Source organism: Haliotis asinina, chromosome 14 (genome assembly GCF_037392515.1).
Source record: "Haliotis asinina isolate JCU_RB_2024 chromosome 14, JCU_Hal_asi_v2, whole genome shotgun sequence".
Taxonomy (NCBI): Eukaryota; Metazoa; Mollusca; class Gastropoda; order Lepetellida; family Haliotidae; genus Haliotis; species Haliotis asinina.
The window spans coordinates 7210865-7227224 of NC_090293.1; the positions used below are offsets into that span (position 1 = coordinate 7210865).

General features: G+C 41.2%; 2 protein-coding genes across 3 annotated transcripts; both read left to right on the forward strand.

Moving 5' to 3' along the window:
* The first annotated feature begins 414 nt into the window (after positions 1–414).
* On the forward strand, positions 415–5899 carry LOC137261780 (uncharacterized). 2 transcript variants are annotated; one of them, XM_067799562.1, is made up of 2 exons: positions 415–707; positions 4277–5899. In XM_067799562.1, the coding sequence occupies exons 1-2, from the start codon at positions 677–679 to the stop codon at positions 4765–4767; spliced, it is 522 nt and encodes a 173-aa protein (XP_067655663.1). In that variant the 5' UTR covers positions 415–676; the 3' UTR covers positions 4768–5899. The 2 variants fall into 2 exon arrangements, with proteins under 2 accessions (XP_067655663.1, XP_067655664.1); XM_067799563.1 differs by lacking the exon at positions 415–707 and adding an exon at positions 3358–3404.
* A 4692-nt stretch (positions 5900–10591) lies between these two features.
* Positions 10592–16158, forward strand: LOC137261527 (proline-rich transmembrane protein 1-like). The gene is made up of 4 exons (XM_067799286.1): positions 10592–10697; positions 12278–12426; positions 15258–15383; positions 15854–16158. Exons 1-4 carry the CDS (start codon positions 10682–10684, stop codon positions 16013–16015), a joined length of 453 nt encoding a protein of 150 aa, XP_067655387.1. The 5' UTR covers positions 10592–10681; the 3' UTR covers positions 16016–16158.
* Positions 16159–16360: the final 202 nt, after the last annotated feature.

The following is a 16360-nucleotide window of genomic DNA, read 5'->3' on the forward strand; positions in this document are numbered from 1 at the left end:
GAGAAAGTGTCCAAAAACTGTACAAACTCCCTTTATATTATACGAAGGTTCGGAATAGAATTCATTTTCAACAACACATACTGGCAGAAAGACATGTCTGTATTCGCAGGTCTAGCATCGATTATTTACTGTTATCACACAGCTGGAATATGTTTGAGTGGGGAGGCAACAAACAACGTTACCACTGTGTATTGACTGAAGCGTACATGCAATACCCACGAGTAGCCAAATAGGATGTTATTGATCAAAAGGAAACTTTCGAAATATTAACGTTGGTAATCAACGGGACGTGCTGACTAATATCACGTGATGTACCAAGGTGCGTGATACAGGTATATATAGATCATCTCCATCACAACCAAATCACGTGTCTATACACTAAGTCAACAGGGCTTAGAGATAAGTTAACCTGATGTTTGATTTGGATAATAACTTGCAAGTGACCAGGACCAGATCCCGGATTCTGCCGTGTCGGACAGTGTTACTGTATATATAACTCGGTATGTTTTCTGAGTGAAACTGCTGGTGTTGAAGATTGCCAGTGATGGATAAACTGTGTTTCTAAGGTTAGCTGTCGACAGGATGTTGTGTGATCATCGTAAACTGTGATATGTGATCTGTAAAATCTGTGACATCTGTGGCAGGGACATCCTAAGACGACAACGACTGTAACGTCATGTCGCAGCATAGCACATCGTACTACAGTGGTAAGACAATTTACTGGAACATATCACATGTGATTGGGATAGTGTTGTGCATTATGCATGTGCATGTGTGTGTGTGAGAGAGAGAGAGAGTGAGAGAGAAAGAGAGATAGAAAGAGGGGGAGCAGAGAGAGATGGTGGTTTTAAGATGTTGTGATATTAATAACTAATATAATAGTAAGTAAGCTTGAAACTGTCGTGAAATTCCATTGATATTTATTACAAATAATTTGTTTTGAAAAATAACCAAACGTTTAAATAAAAGCTTTTGTGTTATGAAAATTATTACTTTGGGATTGATCGTGACCATAATTTTCAAAACACTTACTTGTAACAATGCCGTTAAAGCTTTGTCAGATAATGTTGTTGTTTCTTTCCTCTTTAAATAAGGCAGAATATATGACCTAAGAAACTATAATTCTAGAAGTTGAGCAACCTTGATCAAACAGATGCAAGCGACAAAACCCTTTAAACATTTATAAGAAATCTCTGCCAAAAGCAGAGTCTCTGGTATAATTGTGACAATATCATGAGTAGATATTTCAGTAGATGTTTTTCAAAAATACATCGGGTGTGAACCAGACAATCCAGTAATAAAGCATCATAAAGTGACATCTGTCTTACTTTTAATGTCTGTGTGAAGAATATACTTTTTGTTATGTTTACCGCAAACGTTCATATCTTTGAAGCAGATAAAGGATTTCTCAACACACGTGATCATGACGGTGCAGTTACTTTACGAACTGACTACCTGACACATGACGTCATTATGCTGACTGACTTACACACGTACTGCGAAGTCGGCCTAGATATTCCCCAGAGTGAGAGAGATTTATGACCATTGAAACTCTCGCGAAATTACAGTGAGTACTCACCCACACCCACGCCTACTCTCACCCCTTTCTCAACAGTGTGCACCCCTCTGTCAAAAAGCTGTCTCCGCGACTGTCCTTGGATCCAACCGTATGGCTGCTTATGATGAGAGTCACTGGATTGTCAGGTTCAGACGCATATATTTGTGGCCTGCCATCATATATCGGGAATGGAGTGACGTGAAATAACAACGACAACAAACTGAAATTAAGCCCAGAGGCCATGCGTCCTTAACACTCGTGGTTAAGCCCTCTTATCTGACACGTTTCTGGGCCAGTTAATGTCTACTAGCGTTATCGTTCACAATGCATATTGATAATTTGATTTGGGTACACGTATTATCACTCCCTTGAGTCGAATCTGCTGAGTATTTCGAAACTCATGTGGCCAATTTTCCATTCATTAATGTGTACGTGCACAGGATTATGAAGTAAACAGGTACGAAGAAGAAGACGTGCAGTCATCAAGTAACTCCCAACTTTTTTTCCGAAGGAATATCAAAGCAGGGGAGGATACCAGTAAACTTAGTCTCTGTACTTTTCGTGACACCCCACGACTGAGTCTCTGTAGCAGAGTGTCACGAAATTACTAAGACTAAATCTACTTAGACTGGGGCGGATACAGCTTTTTGAGAAAAGTAAAATTAATCTATATATTTTCCACACATAACCGTTTATCCGGAGGAGCGAGGCATCCCTTGGGAATCTAAATTTCAGGTGAAGCCGCCATGAATACACATGTGAATACATGGTCTACTAACAGCAGCACTACGGCTAACTCTACTACAATTAGTACCATATGATACAAATGAGAGAGTGATTTGAGACCAGGTATTAAAAAGATACCAGTTCAACATGCATGTCTTCCGTGAAATACTATTTCATCGTTTAACTACAGTGATGAATAATTTTTCACTGAGACCTGACTTAGAATTGATGTTCAGTAACTCATACTTGTCGTAAGAAGCAACTTACGAGACCGGGTAGTCAGGCACGTTCACCTGCAATTGGTTGAACCCGAGAAGGTCCTATGTAGAATAGGCCTTCAGAAACCCATGCTCGCTATAAAAGGCGACTATGCTTGTCGTAAGAGGCGACTAACGGGATCGGGTGGTCAGGCCCGCTGACTTGGTTGACACGTGTCATCGGTTCCCAACTGCGTAGATCGATGCTCATGCTGTTGATCACTGGATTGTCTGGCCCAGACTATATTATTTACAGACCACATCCAGCTAGAATATTGCAGAGTGCGTTGTAAAACTAAACTCACTCAAACGTTCGTTGTTATTTGTTTAAGCGGCCAATAGTTCACGTAAATGACAGCAGTCTGTAAGTAATCGAGCAATACCAGATAATCTAGTGATTGACATTGTAAGCACCAGATCCCGTTATTCGTCCCTTACAGCAAGCATAGGTTCCTGAAGCTAATCCAGATCCGCACGCTCATAATAAATTCTTCATTTGGTAATAAATCTGCCTAGTTATGAACTTTACACTCCGGATATCAATAGAAGATTACAATAATGACACTACTGCATTTCATAGGTCCGTAAATCGGTTGGAGTAACCCAGGGGTTTAGAGCACAAATATTCGCTGAGTTGAGTCCCTTATGCTTGTTTCGAATCACGGTCATGTTATCAGTACCTTAGTCGGAGGTTTGACCGAAGTGATAAAGGCCTGGGAGCAACATCTTGTCACAATTCCCTCACTGAAGCAGGAAAATGTAGCTGAATACCTTTTAGTACGAATACGGTAAAGCTGTGCATAGGAGGATCGCTTTCTAATTTTAGTTCAAAATGGCTGCCTCCAGAAACACCGGAGAGTACCGTATGTATGTTTGTTGCGACTGTGTGTATTCCGATTACTACATTAATGCTCAAATGTCAGATCGGGGCGTCTTACGTACCGACAGTAGAGCGTAAAGTACTGTTCACGTCACGTGACGATAGAAACTGACGACAGGGGTGACAGTGTACGAGCGACTCAGCCGCCTCGCGGACACGCCTCCCATTGTTTAATTACTTGTTGGAAAACCTCCCTTGGACTCTATGAAAGGTGAAAGTCGTAGTATAAACAGAGTGGAGAAACGTGTATGACAAGTAGATGAGTGACAACCTTGGGGGTGGTGTGCGTGTGTGTGTGCGTGCGCGCGCGTGTGTGTATGTGTGTATGTATGTGCGCGCGCGTGTGTGTGTGTGTGAGAGAGAGAGAGAGAGATGGTTGTGGAAAATGTTACGATAACATCTAACATATTAATCAATATGAAGGAAACTGTCGGTACGGTTCCATTAATATTTATGACAATATTTTTTCTGGACAACGAAAAAGTCCTATTTTTGAGAATGATCATGATCCAGTGTGTTAGCCTAGTGGTTAAAGCGTTGGCTCGTCACGCCGAAGGACCGGGTTCCATTCCCCACATGAGTGATATGTATAAAACCCATTTCTGGTTTCTCCCGTCGTGATATTGCTGGACTATAGCTAAAAGCGACATGAAAGTATACTCACTCACTCAATACAGCCAAGGGAATCTGTGTCGGAAAATAATCAATACTGACATTTCTTTATCTTTCTGAAATTACATGCTACTGTGCAAGTCTCATGTACGCAGTGGCTTTGTCAGGAATACACGCATCTGCATTCAGATTGTGTTGATTATCGGCAAGTCAGTCTATCTCTTTGTTTCTCTATTCAAACAGCTGAACTCCGGGCTATTTTGGATGCGCCGCCAAGTTATGAAGAACTCTTTGGTCCGGAACACAAAGTTGACTCATCACCTTCTTCGCCAGCGGTTACGGAAGCAGTCAACGAGGAAGCAGTCAACGAGCTTGAGGCACACAACGAGGCCGAACGTCAACGGTTACGCTGCAACCAGACTAAATATATGGTGTTCGAGACCCGCGCAAACCCACCGGAAGCTCCACATTTTCTAGCCCCCGATTTGCGACCTTGGATGAGAACAAGGAACGACTTTGGTGAGATGCCACGAGGGGAAAGTGATTCGAGGGCGGAGCCTTCACTGAGTGAAATACTGATCACGACTGGTCGTGAGAACATGCGTCAACGAGCTTCAACTGAGTCCACGAGCTCCCCCTCGAGGTGTTATGCTGAGGAAATGGCGTTATATCCTGAGAGGAATGTAAGGTCAAGGCCAAAGTCACAACGAAGTGATAGCTGCATTGTGAACTGACACCAGCTATTTTTGGTTAGTTTCGTATTTCTGTTGTATGAAGGATATTATTTAAACAAGGAACAGCTGCACAAGAATATTACTTCAAAGATATTGATCAACTTCATGTCCATGTGTTTACGCAACCTGTGATAAGATTTGCTTGTTGGACATACGTGTGTATGGAGCGCTATATACAAGGAAGTTATTTGTTATTTGAATTGACATTAAGATGTATTTCCAAGTTGGAAATTCGCGATTTGCTTAGAAGGATTACGGTGGCTAAACAAAATAAGCACTATGTGATATTACAGTAGCGAGTGAGTATTTGTTTTACTGTGGGTCGGCTGTTTTCAACCGTAACAACGCGAGGATCCTCAGCATTACGATACGGGTGGGTTTGCAGAGAAAAAGTATTGACACTCAGCATTCCATGCCTACCGGAAGAGACGATTGTGTGGATCGGTTGGACTCGTTTGAGTGCATGTCAACGCATTCCGTTGGTTCGAGACTATGTTCATCAACCATTGGTTTGGGTTGGTACTGTTTCGACGTATGTACATGGTGTTGCATACGTGTTCTTTCACTATCCATCGTGGAGCTGGAGTTGATCTGGGGGCGACGCCACATTTCGTGTGCACAGCGCATTCTCCATGTGGAACAAACGGCCGTCCATGAGTGTATGGATTTGAGAGGGATCACATAACATGCTGGCCTCACTCATTGTGGTTTGAGATGCAATGCGACACCAGAGGCAATAGCTAGCCCTTCATGTATACTGCATGTAACAAAACGATGACTTAGAATTTTACTATAAACTGTAAGGCATGTTCATGTTTTCATTGCTGTCCAGATTTCTGTTACTCCCATCCTTTGAGGGGAGAGAAGTTCTTTTTTTCAAATGATCGTCTCTTGTACTTTATCATCTCCACGATAAATTACAAAGTAAGTTATTAAAGAAAACCAATGAATGAAAGAATGAATGAATGAATGGATGGATGGATGAATGAATGAATTTATAAATAAATAGATGGAGCAAATTCAAACGAATCATGAGGTTGGAAGAATGTTACCGTGAGTGCATGCTGCATTTTCTGGAAATTACAGAAATTAGCTTTAAAACGTCGTGATAAAGAATATATATCCATACAAAGCGTCGTGTATTTTGTTATAGCAATATAAACTGATCTAAAGTAGTCTCACATGTTGTCTAAATAAGTCCTTGAACCATCGTCGATACAGGCGAACAAAGACTCTGTATCACAACACTTCGACTACAACTAGTATAACAAAACCACGTCCACAGGCACTTTGTGATGAAAGAAACTGGTTATGTGCACAGGCCGTCGTTTCATTGCGAGGATTAAAGATTTTTTAAAGAAAAATTTGAGATGACCCCCGACTTGAAACGCTTCACAGTACAATCGCTTCAAGTCGTGAGTCATCTCATATTTTTCACATTTTTTAAAACAAAAATCTTCAACCCTCGCAATGACACGAGGGACTGTGGTTATGTGTTGGTCTCTATATAATGTGAGATTATTGAGTATCCGGGACATATCCAGCTAATACCTTTCACCTCGGTTGATATACAACTAGTTTTACCTGATTTCATACCGAAATCAGCAGATTTATACTTTCTTTGGATGATGGTGGTTTTGGTGAGTAGTCTGTAAATTGTAAAATGACTGAATTCTGATTTATTTATTTATTTATTTTTTAAAAAAGAGATATACATTTCACGAACAGTGTTGAAATATTAGATACAGTAGCATTCATAAAAAAATATTCATGTGTCATAATACTTTCAGTGATCACAAATTTATGAATTTTGGAGGCAACAGAAAATTGTTCGAGAAAGCGAAAACTGATGTGCTAAAGGGACAGAAGAATTTTATTCAAGTCTAAATGTTAATTTTGAAGGAACGACTTAATCACAAGGATGACATGAAACCAAAACTGTGATCGAGTTATACGTAAATCATTGCATTAGTGTATATGTAAACTCAAGGTTCTTCATAGTTTAGCCTTATTTTCAAAGTAAATACTGGCTAGCTATGTTGTGAATCTATGACATTACATTTCAGTCCATAAAAAGTGTAGATTGTAATATGTTTATTTCCATGTCCGTTTCATGGACTTCGACAGATACCATGCAGACGATACTGACAAAAATATAACCTCTATCTTTACATAATTTATATCAAACATTGCCAAAACCGGAAACAGCTACTCAGAAAGTCAACTTTGATAAGTTCATCCGCTCGGAGACATCTTCGTATTCCCGTCAGCTTATATCAGCATCCCTCAGCATTTACAATGAGAGCGAGTTTTGATCTTTTAAATTTCATTTTAAACCCCCCACCCCCCCCCCCATCCCAACCAATAAATAAATAAATAAATAAATAAATAAATAAATAAATAAATAAATAAATAAATAAATAAATAAATAAATAAATTCCCTGAACATGTCAAGGTTTAAACACAGCCAGTTTTAGTACCATATATATTTAACATTTGTCGAATAACATGAAAAAATCTGGAATGGCGATAACTGGCGTTGTTAGTTGTTGGCAACGTATATACACTTACCCGCTTAAAGTTGATCACGTTTCAGAGAAATACGAACGACAACTGTAAACAAGCAGGAAATGTCGGTGAATAGCTAATTATACCATCAAGATAAATTGTGTTTCATTATGTATGTTAAGAAACAGTGGAGCATATCGTTACAAAACGACTAAAATGGCCATTAACTGGTCGCTAGCCAGTACTGTGATCACTGCACACCCTCAAAATGTTCTTTTTCACACTTTTTTGCACATACAAAGATATCCGTCAAACTTTCTTGATTGCGTGGATAGCTAACGTCGGAGAAAGTGAGTTATGGTTCGTAGGTCAAGGTCAAACAGTAGACACTGTAGATATAAGGAATGGGAAGGCACGGTAGGCGGTCAACGTCTCGACGTACCGGACACCGATCTAGTGGGATACGGCATCGCTCTCATGCATTCTCAAGGAGATCAACAAGATTCACAAGGAACCCTTTCGGGCTATTCTTTGGATTTTCACTTGGTGCTAGATCTGGAAGGAACAGGTCGTCACACGGCACCCCCAGACGATCACATGGTTTTGATGTTTTTCAAAACGGATCTGGACAGGTAGCGTTTTGACTCACTCATTTAATAACAAGAGCTCTTTATTGTGTAGTAACACGGAGTGAACATAGAACATAGAACACCAACAAAGCACACGAAGTATGCATCTCAAAACTGTTATCGACATATCCTACATGAATGCGCCAGTGCTGCTTACCAAGTTGTGATGCAATGACACAATATACGGCCTTGACCTGGGAGGTGTAAATGTGATTAGTGTCGCATGGACCACGAGGACCAACTCTTAGAAAAGCGAAATTGATCAAAATCAACCGATGCAGTCTCGTGTCGTGAATATGTCTTGCAGAGAAATCGACCGTATGTTGTAGCGTATCGGTACATCCACTTTCACGGACAACCCGTGTGTTGACTCGTGTGGGTAAACCAACCGTCTGAGACGAGGCAATCAGCTGTGTAGAGTTGCGCCCCTTGGACAGGTTCGCAGTATCAATACAAATTTATTCGGGACTACATGTTCCCTGTACCCGGCATACAACCGTTGTTTTGAACTTTGCTTGTTAACCAAATCGTCTAAGACACACAAGCTATATAGTAACATACACATTGTAAATATTAGAATAATAAGTAGCCAAGCAGATCGGTTGTTGAATAAATAGGTAGGTGGGGTTTTTTGGTGGGGTGGGGTGGGGGCATGACAACCAAGGCACAGGACGTTCACTCTACAGTAACAAGATTGCCTTAGTTCAGTTGATAAATGCCGGTGAGAGTGCCATGTGTCTATGATGTTACAGATTTGCCTGGTTTACTGGCTCTCTGCTTGACTGGCTGATTGGTTGACAGGCTGACTGGTTGACTGGCAGACTGGTTGACTGGTAGATTGATTGACAGGTTGAGTAGTTGACATGCTGACTAGTTGACTAGCTGTCTGCTTGACAGACTGATTGGCTGACTGGTTGACTGGCTGGTTGACTGGTTGGCCAGCTGTCTGCTTGACAGGCTGACTGTTTGACAGGTTGACTGGCTGGTTGGTTGATTGGGTGACAGGCTGTCTGCTTGACAGACTGACTGGGTGACATGTTGACTGGCTAACTGGTTAACTGGTTAACTGGTCAAATGGTTGACAGAGTGACTGGCTGACTGGTTGGCCAGCTGACTGTTGACAGGCGGACTGGTTGACTGACTGATTGGTTGACTGTATGGTTTGTTTTAGGATTAGTATTTGTTGCTGGGTTTTCAGAGATATTTGTTTAGATCTATGTGGTTTTGTTCTCAGCAGTTCCTTTCCTATAAGGTGTTCACAATCAGACAAGACAGACAGGAAAAAATACGCCGACATACAGTTTTCAGAGTTATGCATAAGTATATTTAGTCAAGTCAGTTTTAACTCACGTTTCAGTAATTCATCTCTTAACTTACTGGAGTTTTATAAACAATGACAGATTTAAGATATTTTGTTCATTGCGAGAACATAGATTGAAAAGCTACATCCGGGGGTTTTGAGAGGTAATACAAATAATTTGATATACATTTCTTTCTAATGAGGAGGCGGTGGGATAGTCTAGTGGTTAAAGCATTCGCTCGTCACGCCGAATACCCGGGTTCGATTCCCCACATGGGTACAATGTGTGAGGCCCATTTTCTGGTGTCCCCCGCCGTGATATCGCTGGAATATTGCTAAAAGCGGCGTAAAACCAAACTCACTCACCAACTCTTTCTAATGAAGGCATATGATTTACAGACAAAAATTAGTGATGTTCACAGCCATAAATGGACATTTAGAGTAAATTGTCTGACAGTCCAAGACTCCAAATGCAGAAATTCAACAGTAGAACGTCTCCAAAACTTGAGTGAGTGAGTTTAATTTTACGCCGCACGCAGTAATATTCCAGCTATATGGCGACAGTCTGTAAATAATCGCGGGCTAGTGCAGTGATCAACAGCATGAGCATCGATCTCCGCAATTGGGAACCGATGACATGTGTCAACAAAGTCAGCGAGCCTCCCTAACTTGATGGTTAGTAAAATGCCAGCTCTGTAAACCTTTACAGAAGCCTTGTGTCGAAGTACACTAATTTCACTAGCAAGCATACGGGGGATATACCAAGTGATATAATGGGACACACAAGAACGGGTTAATCGATGTGGATGACTTTGTGCTTTATCCACGTATTGCAGTTGTGTTTTAGACAATGACTTTTTCTTTGGTTCAGCGACAACCCGTCATCGTATCTTAAGTGGCACTTGTGTAGATCGATGCTCATGCTGTTGATCACTGGATTGTCTGGTCCAGATTTGATCATTTATAGACCGCCGCCATATAGCTTGAATACTGCTGAGTGTGGTGTAGTATAGTTACAGTGCGTCTACAATACAATAGATATTGCAAGGTTGTATTGACGACACGATGCATATTCCGATACTAGAGTTCTTGTCATCCTCGCTAACGACAGAATATTGTATCGCGATGCTTGATGTTTTGGTACTAGACATATCTATAAGTTACGATGCACCATCCTCTCGCTGCGATAAATATCGAAATATTTATATACGTATATAATATACAATACATATATCCCGATACTCCAAACTCGTTGGTCGATCAACACATCGACAACATACACCCACGTGCTCATTGCGAAATGCATCAGGTTCCGCAAACACTTATTAAAGTCATTTGCTCGTGCGGGTGTGATATATGACGTCACGTACAGAGAGGGTCAAGCTCCAGTCACGTGGAGATTACTGATACGACTCGTTGATAACTGGGCGAGGGTCATCAATATCACATTGTGTTCGGAGCTCATAGCAACAAAATCATGTCGGAAAAAGAAGGTATTTAGATTTAGAACTGTTACACTTGACACATTTTAATTCTGATCTACCATTTCTGTACTGTATAAGTCTGCTGTATTTTGTAAGCAGTAAGCTTCGGCCTCAGTGTCAGTAGACAGGCGATAGCTTGTTGTGTCAACATGTAAAATATTATCTATATAGAACGGGACAAGTCTTCATTAAGATTGTGTTCTCCAGATTCTAAATTATTAGAGACTGGCAACATTAATCAGATAATACACAACCTTAAAGGAGAGAACACTAACGAAAACAAACATTTTCATAGGGGTAAAGGTATTTTGAAAATCACCTACGTTTTCAAGCTAATGTGAAATCTCTTACTAATCTTGGTTATAGATGTTTCATCGCATGTCAGTCTCGATTTATTTATGTTAAAAATAGCACTGACAGTACAGCTTGTTCATCTTGACCTGATCAAGTGAATACTAATGCATTGCCTGACCGTGGCCTATCTGGTTACTTCTATTATTGTGAAAGGGTGCAGCTTTGTCAGTTGATTGTCAACATGCCCGGACACTCGAGACAAGGTTGCCGTTTGGCATCTAAGTGTCGAGAAATCTTCACCAGTGTCCTCACTCTCTTTGAAAAAGGACCTAGAGATGGTTTAATGTGCCCGATGTATGCATGTTTTGCACGAACGTAACATTAATAACATTCTCTGTTCCCATATGTAGTTAACTGTCGTTTGTGCCATTTGATCTTCCGGGTCACGCCTATGTTGACTAGCTCATGTCACGCTGAATAAGCTTTGTTAGTTTGTAACTTTGAATGACTGAACTTTATTCTGTAAATGAATCTCGTCGGTACTGCTTCCTCTTAGCATTTAGATTTTCATGACCCATATCTTTGTCACTTTCAAATGCACAACATTTCTCCTGCCTAAATCTGTCTTTTCATGGAAGTAAAGGTGGCTATTTCCCTTGTTCAATGATACCGTACATCCTCAGGCAATACACCACCGTCCGATTTAAAAAAGAAACAAAACGATTTGTAATAATTAGTGGTTTTGGCAATATCTCAGTCTAGTCACATACGTCGTCACGAGCGGGAAGGTGACGTGAGTTCCAACGGAATATGCATAACGACTGAAGCTTAGATAACAGAAACTGTTTCCGCGATTAAAACATATAAAAAAGTATTTTCTTAAAAATAAAAAATTGGCGTACATGTTTTTGATGCCTATATCTTTCACCAAAATGCAGTTTGTTCTAATTTAAACACTATTTACAAGACGGCGAGCGAGGGAGAACATCGCAATGAGTAGCATTTTGAAAAGGGGTTATTTGGTGGAACGTGTTTTTCGATCCCGCTTCAAGAATGAGTGAGTGAGTGAGATTTTACACCTTACTGAGCAGAGTTTGTAACAGACAGGATATTTCAGATACTACTTCAAGAGTGAGTGAGTTTCTTAATGCTGAAGTTAAAAAAGAAAACGTTTTCTTTGTAAAACATACTTTACTAAACTTTATGTACACAAACACCCCAGACTCACTCTACTCCGGCTAGACTAGCCATTATTGACTGTCATGATAAAAAAATGTGATATTTTTTCCACGCAGGAATTTTACCCCAAGGGGCCCCACCCAGTTATCAGCAAAGCCAGGGCTACGGTCCCACCCCAGGAGGCACTCCCGGGGTACCGAGCTATGCAGCTGTGGGTCAGCAAGGCTATAACACACCTTATGGAACTGGACAACCGCAAGTTATAGTAGGTTTTGTTTTCAAATACTGTAGTTGTTACTCTCCATATTTAAATCAGTTTATCCGCACACTGGACATGGTCGGCTCTATGGACATGTGGTTAAAGCATCACGGACCGGAGTCTTGGTTAGAAGTGTCCTTCATCATCAAATTGTCCTTTCACAAAGCACTAACTTGATCGTAAGTCACTACGGCAACCTTACTGCAACGTTAAAGAATGGGAGTTACCATTAACCTTCTTGAAAGAAGCCCCTCGGACCCCTTTCACGAACCAGTCTTTACTAAGGTTAACCTTAACTCCCATGCTATAACATAGCCCTAAGGTTATCTTAGTGATCTACGATCACCTTGCACATTGCACTAAGGTTACCTTAGTGACTTACGATCACCCTAGTGCTTTGTGAAAGGAGACCCTGGTCTTGGTTCCACGTTGTGATCTTACCGTAAAGAAGATCGTATCGCTTGCACTTGAACCTTGACATCAGCGGGCTCCTTCCATACCGCGATCTCAGCGCACGAACGATGGTAAAGACAACATCTGGACATTGCACTGACCGTCGACTAGAATGGACCGTGGCCGACTAAGTGGATCAGGTGGTCAGACTAGGTAGTTGATGGTATGACCTTTCCGACCACGTGGACCAATGCTAATCATGTACTGAGGGGGAAAACACGGGATCACATGAAAGCACAACTGTTCCCTTATTTCTTTCCATTTGTTTACAAGCTAGGTGGTGCAAAACATATGACGAAATCTGGAAAAAAAATAAAGGAACACTTGTCCTTACGTGTGATCCTTTATTTACCCCCTCAGTATATTACTTTCATTTCCAGATGCGATTAATAATGATGCATACGGGTTTACAGTTTAGTTTTCTACAAATGATAGAGATGTATGTGTCATTATTGACTAACCAACTTCTAGAATTCCTATCAAACAATCAGAAATGATTACTCCATTTAACTTTGCACGTTTCCTTATACAACACACAAACGCATGAATCTGTTATTATAACTAGCGGTCAGAAAAAAACACTTTGCCATTATTTAAATCTTTAAAGTTTAAAGTCACCAAAATACAGATGCATGAAGTAAAACATGTAAGGAAGAGCGAAGTCTCGACGAAATCAACATTCAAACTGAAAGCTGAACAAGCTCTACTACTACTACTACTACTACTACTACTACTACTACTACTGGCATGACAGTTGCCTGAACCGAGGTGGGCAAGCTTTCTCTTGAACAATGGACGCATTCATTAAAAATCGCCTCAGTTCTGTTATGCGTCACTTTAACAGCGTGCATGACCATCTCCTGATTCCACAAGACCTCCCCGGCGCGATATACCGTCATTCTGGATCTGTTCTTGTAGTTTGCCTGAATGATGAAGTCGCTGTCGAAAACGACGATCCATGACATGTAGATGTAATCATTAGGTTACATGTTTGGGTAGCGTGCAAGCAGAGCGTTCTGTGCAATTCCTACTGAATGGGGATCTAGCGGTAGGGTGCTGACAAAGGACCTCAGTAGGCAGCTGTTCAATGGGATGACCAAGAATGCCATCCATACAACTCTCAGTTGTCAATTGGATGTTGATGATGCACCTCCGCCCTCTTCTAAATCCCAAGTTCCTCCCAACACCATAACACCACCATCCCCATGTCCCGCTTCGTTTTCCCATTTGCCGTAAACATCAGTTTCATCTATCAACTCTGAACAATTAAAACTACTTTAATCAGTTAAGACGGCCCTCTGCCAGTCACGTCGCTGCCAACGACGTAAAGTCATTTCATCTCAATCTCTGCCTTTGCCAGTAAGTGTCCTCTGTAACGTCTGTTAGCTGTAATACCCAGGGCCACCTGGACACTGTCTGCCAGTGCGCCCACAGACAGTCGTCGCTAAGTCATTGCCAGGAATTGATCCTGGCGATGTAAATTCAGGCTATATCTCTTCCTGTGACGTAGGTAGTTCGTCGTCACGACTAGCATTGTTGGTATGAGTGACTTCTATCTACATGTTGTTGTTTGTGTGCCAATTGTGGCATGGCAGTGGTGTTTTCTATCACGTTGAGTCTCACATGCCATCCCTATGATTGACATACCTGATAGTTTCGGCTGCATAAGCGACATGTGTTGATCCCGGCATGTTGTCTTTCATGAAAAAATGTGCCATACTGTCACTTTTTGAAAAATTGTGTTTGCATTGACGTGTTTTCATTTGTGTATATAACCTTTTGTAATTTCCTTCTTAAAATGGTAAAGTTTCTTTTGACTGCCAGTTCTTAGCTGACGTGGTTGAGCCAACATAACCTCGCCTCGTGCAATGGTTTGCCTGGTACAAACTGAACTAGTTTTAGGTACCCGTAATGTTGCTCAGTTCGCAGCTGAAGCAAAGCTTTGCTTAAATTAACTTTGCTTAAGTTAGTGAATGAGTTCTAACACCACCGTTAACAATATTTCAGCAGTATCACAATGGAACGAATGGGCTTAACACATTGTAACCATGTAGGGAATCGAACCCGGGTCTTCGCTGTGACGAGCGAACGCTTTCACCACTACGCTACCCCATCGCCGCTTCTTTGCTTTAGACAAATCCCATACGGGGAATTTACGTTTAAGGGAAACCCGGCGCATAATTCGGTGACGCTTGATCAGGCTCTTGTTCATCTTGATGCATACAGAACGGATATGTATGTCCATGTCTCTGACATAATGCGATTCAGTGCTGCTGTTTGATATTGTAGTCCGCTTGTCACGAACTACGGATAACTCGATGAATGTTCATGTATCAAGGTCTCCAAGTCTTTGTGTGATGTTGAATTTTCTGCCGTTTCTGTAGGTGCACCAGCCAGGGGTCTATCGCGGACATGTGAGCGAGGTACCTGATAACATGGGACTGGCCATCCTAGCTACTGTACTGTGTTGCTGGCCGCTGGGCATTGTGGCAATCCTCAGAGCTCAAGAGGTGGGTATGACAAAATCCTAGCACAGGTTCTATTATGGATCTTGGTAAACACTGTCTTAGTAAATACTATCTTAGTAAACATTCTGGTACAAAGAATAGCTGAATTTGATGGTTGGTACTTAACGTGCCCTAAAAGGTTCTTGAACTTCTTCTTTCTTTATTTTGAAATTATAATTCAAACTACGTACCACACATTATGAACAAATGTGATTATTTTGGGATAATAGCCACAGCTCACGGAAGCGGATAGGCGAATATGTTGTCTGTAACAAGACACCATTCGTGTTCACATATGGAACGGTTCCTTTCGGAAATACAGAAAACATACATGTGCACTTGTCTTGAGATTTGAAAAGTTCAGCAAGATTGGATAATTAGAAATGTCCCATAGTTTATTTGCATACTTCATATAATTAATTATCAGCCCAAATCTAGATCTAACACCCGATTAATGTTCTACTTCCCTGCAGGCTCGACGAGCTTTGGACCGAGGAGATGTTCCGTCAGCTCTCATGCTGTCCGCGCAGGCAAAGCGTTACTCTCTCTGGGCTGTGGCCTGTGGCTGTGTCCTTGTGGTTGTCGTCATCGTCGTGGTAGTCGTTATCGTGACGTCAAACTCCTATTATGACTGAGCTAGATACTCACTGGGGTTGGGTAAGGGTGAGGTTTGTTTTCAGACCTCTTCATAATCGCTAATATTTCCACGCCATGATAAGGAAATCGACATAACCGTGTTGACTGTAAAACCTTGTGCAATAAAGAATCCTTAGACGAACGTTGCTCATTATGATCCTTTGTTAATTTAAAGGTGCATGAATATAATAAACCATAAGTATTCCACTTTAGCAACGCCTGTCTGAAACCGACCAGTGACCAAACATTTACATACGACATCGTGCACGAAGAAGTGAAGCAAATAGCAGGAGTTAACCACCTGATGTTAGTTAATATGTGGCCTCCACAGCTCCTAACCTCAG

Excerpts from the sequence above, each read along its gene's own strand:
- LOC137261780 (XM_067799562.1), top strand. The coding sequence starts at position 677 with ATGTCGCAGCATAGCACATCGTACTACAGTG. Across the intron at positions 708-4,276 it reads TAGCACATCGTACTACAGTG|CTGAACTCCGGGCTATTTTG; the intron begins GTAAGACAATTT and ends CTATTCAAACAG.
- LOC137261527 (XM_067799286.1), top strand. Across the intron at positions 12,427-15,257 it reads CTGGACAACCGCAAGTTATA|GTGCACCAGCCAGGGGTCTA; the intron begins GTAGGTTTTGTT and ends CCGTTTCTGTAG. Across the intron at positions 15,384-15,853 it reads CAATCCTCAGAGCTCAAGAG|GCTCGACGAGCTTTGGACCG; the intron begins GTGGGTATGACA and ends ACTTCCCTGCAG.